Raw genomic sequence first — 12130 nt, forward strand, 5'->3', positions numbered from 1 at the left:
TGTCCTTGGTTTGGAGCACAAGGTGGGCAACTGCTATGTGCGAGCCAATGGATGCTGCTCGTTCCGAATCTCCAGACTCAGGTGCATGGGGTGCATGCATATACCCATGTGTGGAATACACATACAGACTGCACATCTTGAAGAACTTCTAGTTACAGGTATGTAATCACCTTTTAGATTACTTTTGGCTCTGTTCCAAACTGGTATTCTTTTTATTTGAGATTTCTGGAAATGTCATTCTTTGTTTCCATTGATTTTTCCAGTTTATAGCTCAAAACCCTGTTCCTTAAAATTATCTAAGATTCTGAATCTTTCAAGATCAGTTACTTTTTCAAAATCTGCTGTTGCAAGCTAACAGAGTTGTCAGTACCTTAGTTAAAGTTGCCTTTGGACTGGAAGAGCTAAAATTACATGTGAAGAATAAGCTGATTTGTTATACCCCTGGATTTTATCAAATTGCTTTTATTTTTCTCTGTTATTAATATGAAGATGTCTTTGTAACTTAATTCTCAGAAAGCATTGTTTTTTAGCTCACAGACGTTAACTTATCTCTCTTCACTCCCAGCCCCCACCACCTGTTGAATATTTATACCTGGTCTGGTCAATCTCTAAATGTATCTAGCTAAAAATTAGCAGAGTAGCATACAAGTGATTCAGAAGTTTGTCATAGTTTGGAATTAAACCTAGAACAAAATGCTTAGTGTATTTTGTGTGACTTCCTAAACTCTCAGATTTTATGAAGATCATACTAGATCATCAGCCTTCTTTTATGTGAAGTACAGACAATTTAATGGATTTTTCACCAGTCTTTGGTTTCTGTATTGCTGACAGTGCTAAAGAGCGCAGAACATAAGTAATGCTGCTTCATTTATGTGCCAATGAAACTAGGTTTCAGTACATTGAGCTTTGTACTAGTAATGGAGACACATAATGCTTTAGGTTTATTTATGGTTTCTTGGACATATCTGTAATGGGCTTAAGCAACAGAATATAAAACATTGAATACACTTCACTGCACTGGCCACAGTGCAGAGTTCCTTTTTTCTATTATCCTGGTGTCACTCTGCAAATGATGTCTAATATCTGGTACCTGGACATCAAAAGAATTCCTTGTTCAAAGTGTTCTCTTTGTAGGACAATATTACTGTTAATAAAAACATGGTGTTTTGATCTCTGCAAGTAGCATACATTAGAGCTTCACTGTGCCATTTTCCTCCATATACCTTTTCCTGATTAGTAGAGATGAGTGCCCTTGTGGGATAACTGTATTGCAGTGTTATTGAATAATGCATGATGCTTCCTTTTTTATTACAATATTACTTCACTGAACAATAAAGTTGCACATTTTATGCAAAATATTCCATGTATATGTCGTGAAATGTCTTTTTGTTTGGAGTAGACCAGTGATGTACATTAATTCATCACTTCTACAAACTGATGGGAAAAATCAAATTAATTCTGCTGTGGCAAGTGGTTAAACCTGTATGTAAAAAGTTAGTTGACTTGTTTTTAATCCATTCTCTATGGTGAATTTATTTTAAGAACAAAAATAAATCTGATGGACTGAGTAAATGAGCCTGTCTTAATTTATATCCCTATGTACAATTAATTGTATTGTGCCTCTATGTAGACGGACAAATGTTGGTCATAATACTTGACTGGCAGCCTGATAGAAAAATACTAGCTTTCAAATCAACAAAGTACTGTGGGGGAACTTCAGCTCTTTAAAGGACTTTAAATAAATAATATTCAATATTATATGAGCTCCTATTGGTAATCCAGTTAATGGGGGAGGGTTGTGCACTTGTAATTGGCTCATGGCAAAGACCAGTTTATATTGCAAAATGAAGGAATTGGTTACCTCACCTACTCATGTTCTCTCCAAATCCCTTTATGTGGACTCATAAACACAAGGAGTATGTTTGTCAATCTTGCTCAGTGTAGAAGGAAGAAGCTAAATAGTCAATTCTTGATGTTCAAGGATTTATGCATTGAATTCCCATTAGCTCTAAAGGAAGCTTCCTACTTGCATCCCCTGTGTATCTTAAAAATTGTACTACAATACAAAGAATTGTTCCCATTTTTTAAAGTCCTCCTTAGTGTAAAAACAAATGCCAATGTACTGTATAACTTAATAGACTATCCAGTCCTGTACTGTATTCTCTGTTTTCAGCAGTATTATTTGACACAAATATCTATAAATCTTTCAAGTGTTTTGTACATCCTCAGGTACTGAAAAGGTGATATGTATGGCAATTTAGGTATAAAATATACATTTTTGAACCTATTTGTTTCTGTTGCCATAGAAGGTCAGTATAATATAGAAATGTTTTCAGTACAATTTCTTTTTCCCTCAAAATTCTTTGACTTGCCACAAAATCCTGGGTACCTGGGTGGGGGAAGTGGTATGAACTATAGCTATTCTAGGGTAAGTTGAATATTTGGAATGGCAACAAGCTTTTTAAATTGTGGCAACTCACATTAAAGACATGGGGAGTTGACTTGTTGGAGAATTAGACTTGTTGGAGATTAAACGTTCTTCTCTTTCCCGTATTCCACTTTTCAAAAGGGATGCGCTAAATGTTTTTTAGATCTACACATTTGGGGCTTGATTCTAAAAGATGCTGAGCACCTCCAATATCCATTTGAAGTCAGTAGGAGTTGCAGGTACACAGTACTTCTCAGGATCATGGTCTTCCTCTGTCTTGAGGCAGTCTTCATTTCTACAGTCTTTGCATCTGTAAATACATTGTCAGAGTAGTTATTTTTAAGGTGTGCCTCTCAATGTACTGAGTAGGATAGAAATAGAAGAATAGGATGGCGAAAATGCCAAGAAACACTTTATCTTCTTATCCTTTTATCTTATTTAGTTTTGTATACCAAACTCACTATTTGGGCATCTGAGTGCCATCTCTTCATATTTCTGTATGATTTCAAGAATGAATACTAATGTAACTTTTTTGTTGACTGTTTTCAGTACAGACATATTGAAATGCATAGATTAATTATATAAAGGTACAGTTAAAACTTAATGGTTCATAGATTTAATTTTCATAGTCTTAAACTTTTCACACTTTTTCCCCAAAAGAAGCTTCAAATCTACACATTTGCAATTAGACATTTACTGATTTTTCTACACACAACTACTTCAGGTTTTTCTTTTTCCTTTTTTCTTTTTTGTAATACTGCATTAACAAACAGTTGAACTGAAAGTTTTTTTCTTAATATAAACGTAGTATTTAAGTCATTAACTTGCTGTAGTAGTGAACCAGTGTGGGCAAGTCTAAGTGTAGGCAATCTAAGGGCAAGTCTCTTTTGCTTAAATGTGAGAATGAAATTCTATTTTCAGAATTCTGGGGTTATTGAGGAGGAGGAGGAGGAAAGCTAATATTCTAAGATGCTAAACACAAGTATGTATAAAATACAACATTTCAATATAAGGTAATGTTTGTGTTTAAAACAGATTGAAACGTTCTCTAAATAAATAATTAAATGTAAACTTAATCCTGTGGCATTTACAATATAGTGAAACTCCTATCTAAAGATACCAAGTACTACACCCTGTGCAAATACCGAAGAGTTGGTGCACTAGGATAAAGTTTAGATATATGTGGGAACTACTAAAACTTTTTTTTTTCTTAAGAGGCAAGTACTTTTTATTCTAAACTCTCTGAACCAACCCCTCAAATCATAATGCCAAGGGAAAGGGATCTGTGTCCTCAGATAGTAGTACTTACAAACTGTGAATACATAAATGCTAATTTGAACCAATTATATAGAAGCTTTGTGATGTGGGTGTGTGGGGACTAAATGTGGGCCCCATTCATACTCCTCTTTTTTTCATGATCATAGGCTTTGAACCCAGATAGTATATTCAGAGATGAAAAGCTAATGCATTGCCCTGGTGTACAGCATATCCCCAGTGTCTGGATTATGAAAAGTATTCTGGGTATTTCTGGATATGCTACTGTGGCTTGGTGCCTGTGGGATTCACCGTTACTAGTATTTCAGACAACACAGGGTGGGTTCTGTGTAGAAAGTAAAGCACTTTTCTGTTACATTTGCTTTAGTGTTGGGTAAAAATGGAGCTATAGCTGGCTATTCATCCAGTCTAGATTGTTCTTGTCATATGACTGAAATGTTAATATTATCAGTAATTTTCTCAGAGTAGTGAGATAAGCACTGGCTATGTGGAAACTTTATAAAACTCGATTTAATGGCAAAATTGTAAATCGTCTCTTCTTTTTCTTCAAAGGCTAGCATTTCAAGGATATTACCTTATTGCTATAGGGGGAAAATGTTACTGAAGACAATTAAAGGCAGAGTTTTGATAGCTTGCTCCTATTTGTCATTTAGGGTTCTTGGGAAGACTATAGGCAGAAATTTAGGGACGGTACATTGATGACTGTGTGAAAATGGCATCTGTGTTGAAAAATGACAGGACTAGCGGATTCAATCTGACTATTTTTATACAGAAATACTGGGTGAACTGAGGATAACTCTTTCTTTCTTCCTTTTGCAGTGTGCTGGGGAAGAGAATTGGGTGGACAATCGGACTATTTATGTTGGGCATCGTGAACCTCCTTCAGGCACCGAAGCATACATTCCACAGAGGTATCCAGATAACAGGATAGTCTCATCAAAGGTAGAAGTATTTCCTTTCATTCACTGTTAGAAAACACATCATTTTCTGCTTTATTTTGTTCATTTTTTATTTCCACGAAAATCTTTTTTTGCTTCTTAATTCATCATCATCTTGACTGTGACAGCTTCTGGAAAAGGTAAAATGAAAAGTGCTACAAGTTTCCTTCACCAAATTGCCTCTGGCTTGAAGGGGAATAAAATGACGCATTCTGTGTTAATATCAGTGATGTACATTAAGCCAGTAATATGACTCCACATGATTAATCAAAAATGTGGGCTTTTTTATTTTTTTTTTTTTAAAAAGGCAAATATTAGTGTGGAGACAAGTTGGGAAAAATGGAGGAATAAATCTTCCTTCTCTTACTTTCTATTCCCCTGCTGTATATCCAAGAATAGTGTTAGCTTTCTTAACTACAGCATTGGACTGGGAGCTTGTGCTTAGTTGGTTATATGCTATGATCATGGGCAGAGGCTAGCCCGCTGGCCCCCCCCTTCTGGCCAGGGCCCTGATGCCTGCACGCCGGAGCCCCCGAATTCCGCCCCCCCAACAGGAGAAGCCCTGAGGGGCACCCCCATGACTGGAGGAGCCCCGGCCTACCCGCCCCAGCCACACCAGGCTGAGCCACCGACCCCCCTGAGCTGCTCGAGCCACCGTCCCCCCCATCCAGCTGCCGGGCTGGCCCCCCACCCCTGAAGGCCGTCCCCTGGCCAAGCAACTGGCCCCCAGTGCTGGGCTGAGCTGCTGGCCCCCCGAGTGCCAGGCCCACCCCAATGCCGGGCCAGCCCCTCCGAGTGCCTGAACCCCCCAGGCCGAGCCTCTTTACTCCCCAGCCCACTGCTGACTCTCTGCATCCTTTCTCATTCCCCTGTCCCTGAGGAGGAGGGATGCTGCGAGCAGCAGGGCCCTTCAGAGTGGGGGTGGAGTTGAGGAGACATGGCAGGCAGGCAGGAGCAGCAGCAGGCAATGGGGGCCTTGGGGAAAGAGTGGGGCCCAGGTGGCAGGTGGGCAGCAGCGCCAGGGAAGGCTAAGCCTTCCCTGGCCTGTTATACCCACCGCCTATGGCTTTGATCCCCATAAGTTCCTTTCAGAGTTGATACATTCTAGGGTATTGTACCCCATCCTGCACAGGCGGCGGGTGGAGTTGCCCTTCAGGGAGGCTAGCCCCCAGCTCCGCCCCTTCAGCCTGCACCAATTTACATTTCCTCCCCACACACCTGGAGGAGCTCCGGGAGCCCCCTTCCCTTGGCCGGAGAAGTCCCGGGCCAGCCGGAGGCCCGAGTGCACACCCCCCCAAACATCGGCCGGAGGAGACCTGGGCCAGCTGAAGTCCTGAGGCGCCCCGCCTAGAGGAGCCTGAGGCCAGCCATGCCTCCGCAGACCCTAAGCCACCCTGGGGAAAAGTGTCTCGTCTGAAAAAGCGTTTGCTATGCCCTATGCAGGTTCCGGGGCAGCTGAGGAGACAGTATTTGCTCCTCAGCTTCCTGGATTCATCAGTAATTTCTTTGAAGTCTTGGGAGATTACTGATAAACCTGGGAAGCTAAATAGTACATACCGCCTCCTCAGCTGCCCTGGAACCTGCATGAGACATAATAAAGCAAAAACTTCCTCGCCAAACCCTGCACCCGTGGGTTCAGCAACAGAGGCATCACCAGGCAAGGCTGAGCCATCCTGCAAGCATGATCTACATTAGATGATCCTAAATTAATGACCATGCATTTGGCAATATTAAAATGGCTATTGTTCAAATGAGCCCAGCTTACCAAGCAATCCAGATCATGCTATAAAACTGTTCTGTTCTTATCACTCTTTATCACTCCACCATTTTTTGTCATCTAATCAGTAATTTTTCTACCTCATTGATAAAAATATGCAAATTCTATTGGGCCAAGAAGAGATCTATGCAGGATCACACTAGAAACCCGTCCCCCTCCCGGAATGAATGATCACTTATTTTGAAATGTAGTCACCAGTTTTAAATCCTCATAGTATGTTGCTTCGTTAATTTGTAGAGTGCTTATTTTATTATCAAAATAATATGCATACAATACTAAGTCAAATGCCTCACAAAAGTCTAAAAATATGTCAACGCAGTTGTCATTGTTAGTCAAATTTGTAATCTTACGATAAAACATGGCTAAGGGAGTAGGATGGGGATAAAGGTGCAAAGGGAAGGGGGGCAGGAGCCAGGGGATGTGAGGGTGGATAGGAGCAAAGAATCAGGGAGGCAGGAACTGGAGAGTGGGCAGGTTGTAGAGAGGAGAGAGAGAGGCAGGACTTTGGGGAGAGGTGGGTTAGAAGCAAGGACATGTTGGGTGGTCAGAGCAGAAAGGTCTTGTAACTAAAGACCATATCCTAATGCATATGTACAGTGAGACCAAACTAAGGTTATATGTGCAGTTCCGGCATTTCTGAACATTAGAGTGTCTGACTTCACAACTTTAACAACCTTGTCATTCTTCGTAACATTTATTGGGGTGTAATAAATTACATGTACTCTACACTTACGTAGTGTACAATTAACATCTCTGGGGTGGAATCCTGAAATTGTAGTATACAGCAACTTCATTTCCTGTGCTAAGTAAATATGTTCTCATAGTGACACTGTGAAGGGAATTGAGCACCAGCAAAATGTGCTATTGTGTCTTCAGTGACCACTGGTGCTCACAACTTCTGTTTTGTGTCTGAGCTGAAAGATGTTACCTCAAGTAGAATCACTGTACCACAAAAGAGGTACCCCCACTGCCACCATTTCTTGTCGTATCTGGGCTTTCCCTGAAGGATAACCATCCAAATATTGACACAGCTGCTGATCTTACGAGATGTAGCCAGAGCTAGTAACACAGTAGTTTGAAAATCCTCCAAATATCCTTGTTCTGCAAATGAGTCCTCAATTGCATCCCACAGAAAAACTAAATTATAGTTTTTTGAAGATACTAGTTATTTATGAGTCATCTCAGACCTTCAGAATCACAGTGAATATCTATCTTTTCTTGTAGCTAAAGAGGTCTCTCTGTTCTCAGTAAATAATTTTAAGATGTCACTGACAGATATTACAATTACATGGAGTATCTTTGGGGATCATATTGTATTAAATCTATGAATAGCTTATGTATGATTGTGTTCTACATGGGGGAGGGGGAGTTACCACAGCACCTTCAGGAACTAAAAACAGTGGAAGGTGATTAAGGTAAGTCACTGAAAATGAAAAACTCTAGGGAGGTACCACCCTCTGGAGTGGCTTGCATATACTATTCATAGTGGGTTTTCCAGAGACTAGGGGACAAAGAAAGGGCTTTTGGCTTAAAAGGATGAGCTTGAACTGACCCAGTGTGTTCCTTCTGATCCAGTAAACAGACAGGTCCAAGGGGGGAGACCCTTGTGGAAGGTGTGGAATGACTTTGGCCTACAAGGGCCCCATATGGTTGGTGGGTGACCTCTAGTGAGCTTTTAGCATATGTACAGGAACTTTTATTTTTTAAGTTTTTCTCTGTAATGCTTTTATTTTAAAAATAAATGTACTTACTTATAAAGTACCATGAGGTAACTTGTGATTTCTGGCGATACATTATTTATAGACTTTGGAGAGAAAGAAAAGCACAGACTCTGACCTTTAGGCAGACTGGCTTGCTAAGGCTATCACAGGGTAAGGCAGGGAGCTGTACAGCCTTAAAACCCTGAGTCAGAAGGAAGTGGGACAAGGGTCCCTGCCCGGAGACAGATGTGGCTGGAGACCTGACTGGGAACTCCTGGAGTGGACCATGGAGAGGGGATACAGGTGCAGTTACCTATCACTGTTTCAGGGTATGTCTACACAGCAGCTAGACACTCAAGACTGGCCTGTGCCAGCTGACATGGGCTCGCAGGCCTTGTGCTGTGGGGCTGTTTCATTGCTTTGTAGATTTCCTTACTGTCATTGTCACTTGTTGCCAGTGTTCAAAAGTGTGCATCTAAAAGAGCAGCTAGTGATGAATGCATGTGTAGTTCATTCTGTATTAGGAGCGCACTTAATGAGCCTACGCTAAAAGCCAGCACTACATGTGGTCAGTAGGTGTTTTCAGACCTACATAACTTAGTCAAATAAAATGAATTTTCTTCTGAAACAAGGCCATGTTCTGATCCGCAGTGAGGACTCTTTCTGGGACAATTGCAGCTTTTGAAAACCAGACTTTTCAAGTGGATGCCTATTCAAACCTCACTTAAAGATTTAAAAAAGGGCTGTGAAGTGCAGAGGTTATGAAGGTCATTCAGGAGGAGGGAACACAGGACTCCTTGACTCCAGCTTTGTGTGCATTCCCTATTATGAAGAGGACTTCTTCTTCTGTGAATAAAGCAGGAGGCCAGGGAAGGTTTTCAGAAATGTTTGGACAGCTGTCCATGTTGGTTTGGAGTCATTCTTGGAACTAACCAGTTTTGTGGGAAGCTAAGCTAGCTACAAGTTAAGTTATAATGGAAACTGTTTTATCAACCACCATTGTGCCCTCCAGAAGGCTAGACAGTCTCTGTTCTTTGTTACTTGCTTTTTAAAATGTGGCTAAGATATTTGCACATTCATACATTTTTATTTGTCTCCTGCAAAGCACTTCACACGATTGCCGAGGCATTATTATCTCAGTTTTATTTGTAACATAGCTAAGTTTAGAGGTCTCAAGCAAATTGCTTTAGACACTTTAGTTGGGGGCAAAGACGTAAGTCTAACACATTAAAGATCAGAGTTCAGTTCTGCCACAAACTTCGTATATGGCAAGTCACTTAATGTCTGATTTCTAGAAACATGGGAGCAGTGAATGTTGTCCCTCTTTGATTGTTAGTGTGAGGACTTTCTAAGAAGGTTTGTGAAGCACAAAGACATAAAAATATTGGAGGAAGAGGTGGGATTAAATCGCTAAGCCCTGTCTGTGCACGTTTCTTTTGGCTGTGGGCAGCATTTTGGTGTGTCTTCCACAACATTTGAAAAATGCATCCTGGCTAGTTGGCATAAATTTAAGAATGAGCAGCTCAGTGGGTACTTAATTAAACCGTGCATGCATATTTACTAGATTGGCAGTGCACCCTTCTATAGGTGGGCTTAAAAATTTTGGCAAAAAATCTCTACTGCACATGTTCAGTATATGATTTTGACTTGTCCAAGTGGTGAGCATTTGAAATACGTCTTCCAGAATAAAGATGTGAATTGCATTTGACAAGTTCCGTGTCTGAAAAGTGTAATTTTATAAATTTAGAAGTTCTGAAAACACAACAACTTTCTCATTATGGATAAAGTATATTGAATATAAACTGTATAATTGCAGCTGGCATTTGAGCTCTCTTGCTGAAGGCAGACACCTTGTTTAAAAAAAAAAGTCATTTGCTATTTTGGCAACATGAGAACCTTACATAAGAAGTTGTAAACATTTTCTTTAAATTTTGTTTGTGTCATAAAAATCCATGTGCTGGGAATATTGCTGTTAATAAATAGGAATCCAAATATTGTTTAAATATCTTGGTCTTTTCTGATGTATAGTTATACTTATTTTAGATGTTGGTACCTAGCATTTGTTTGGCTTGTTGTAAGAAAAAAATTATTTGAAAATCTTAACAAATAAAAAGAGATTGAATCCATCATGGTGGTGGCTAGAATTCAGGATGTGGCTGGAGGTTTACCATTGGAGGGTTAGATAGAGAGAACACAGGGTTGAGGGTGGCACGACAGCCTGGAGGTTCTTAGGAGGATGGGTGAATGGGTATATATTTGGTTATAGGAGGCAGCAGGAAGAATCCAGTAAGACTGGGGGAGGGAGAATCTGATTTGTGTGAAGTGGGAGAAATTTGGAAAAAGTGAGGATGTGGTGGTAGCTGCTTGGCCAAATGGGCTGTGGGAAATTGAGGAGGCAGCTGTCATCAAAAGGATTCTGTTACTCTTGGGGGGATTATGTGACAAAAAATTAAAAATCATGCACCAAAAAATTAAAAATTCTGCAAAATTCTGAAAATTTTATTTGTCAAAATAATCACACCAGTTTCAATTATTTTGATAAGTTATTTAAACTACAGTACAGAAAAAAGTCACAATAACTATTCAGGATTTCCTTAACACATGAAAGTTAAGTTACAAATATTTGGTAACTAATACCCTGCATTCCAGTTATAATCCTGGATTTTCATTCAAATTACATTACAGAACACCAAACAGGGAACAAAAACATTAAAATGTCATTTTAAATTGCTCCGACTTTCACACATGAAAGTCGTACAGTTTTGCTAATCATTGTCCTGGACCTAGCTGGGTACTTTGGAAAGTGCTTGGTTCTGATCATCCTGACATTTTATTGACTGCTTGGTAAATTTTTTATTTGCCCTCAAAAGTCTTTTTTTTTTTTTTTTTTTAAATGGGTAAGTAAAAATCTAACTCATTGTGCCACTTTGGCACAGGAAAAAAGTGAAAAAGTGAATAGATCTTTCTAGCTGATTCCCTTATTGCCATTTATAAGGTTTTACATCACTTTGGCAATGTAGGGACCTTAAAAATTGTGCAGGTTTTGCTCCTGGGGGAATTGACTGAGAATGGGAACAGTTAACTAACAATAGAATAATTAACAATGTTACTATGCAGACAGGTTACTATGCAGAAAAGGAGGACTTGTGGCACCTTAGAGACTAACAAATTTATTTGAGCATAAGCTTTCGTGAGCTACAGCTCACTTTATCGGATGCATTCAGTGGAAAATACAGGTTGCTACATTTCTGTCTCCGAGAATGAGATCAATTAACCTTTTTTTTTTTTTTTTTTTTTTAACAAAAGCTATTTTCTTTAACTTAAAAACAAACAATTTTCCGTAACATGATGCTAATATTTAATTACATGTTTTTTCAGTTCTCAAGAAGTTACATTTTACTAGGCAGGCAGGCTGCTACACTTCTGCCTCAGGGACAAAGCCTTCCTCCTGCATAACAAAAAGACCTACCCTCCTCCACGCCCCTCAAGCCGCAGTATCAAGAGAGACTGACAGAGTCTCTCTCACTTGTTGGCCAGCCCCGCCCCCTGACAGTGATCGACGTCTCCCCCGCAGGCAGGCACGCTGAGTCCCCCATCCCCCACAGTGATTTGTGTCTCTGAAGCTGCTCCAGGCAAACTGGAACAGACGCGCTGCCTGGGCTGCCGGGGAAGAGACGAGTGTCTCTCCCCCCCGTCCCCCGCCCGCAGTTTTAGTTTGCGTTTTTCTGCACGGGGGGCACAGAAATATGTGGGCCATATGAATTCTGCGTCCCTGCATCGGCGCAGAATTCTGTCAGGAGTAATTCTATGCATACAGGAGCACTGCTACAGGATGCAAGAGCAGCACAGCACTGTAGGAGTGTGCTAGAATTACAGAGGAAGGTTGTTACTACAACCTGGAGAAACACTTCTGTGATCGGTTTCAGAGTGGTAGCCATGTTAGTCTGTATCAGCAAAAAAAAAAAAAAAAAAAAAAGGAGTACTTGTGGCACCTTAGAGACTAACAAATTTA

The 12130-nt window shown here is 40.3% G+C and overlaps 1 protein-coding gene across 7 annotated transcripts in view; it reads left to right on the forward strand.

Moving 5' to 3' along the window:
• The window catches only part of ATP11A (ATPase phospholipid transporting 11A), a 214053-nt gene that overhangs the window by 96575 nt on the left and 105348 nt on the right, over nucleotides 1-12130 (forward strand). For 6 of the 7 annotated variants that reach the window (XM_037897098.2, XM_037897104.2, XM_037897078.2 and 3 more), the window contains exon 2: nucleotides 4523-4645. In XM_037897098.2, coding sequence (XP_037753026.1) covers nucleotides 4523-4645 — 123 coding nt within the window. Of the gene's footprint in view, nucleotides 1-3887; nucleotides 4022-4522; nucleotides 4646-12130 lie in introns of those variants that run through there. The other variant, XM_043535770.1, reaches the window with a different exon arrangement.

The sequence above is a fragment of the Chelonia mydas genome, chromosome 1 (assembly GCF_015237465.2).
Source record: "Chelonia mydas isolate rCheMyd1 chromosome 1, rCheMyd1.pri.v2, whole genome shotgun sequence".
NCBI lineage: Eukaryota > Metazoa > Chordata > Testudines > Cheloniidae > Chelonia > Chelonia mydas.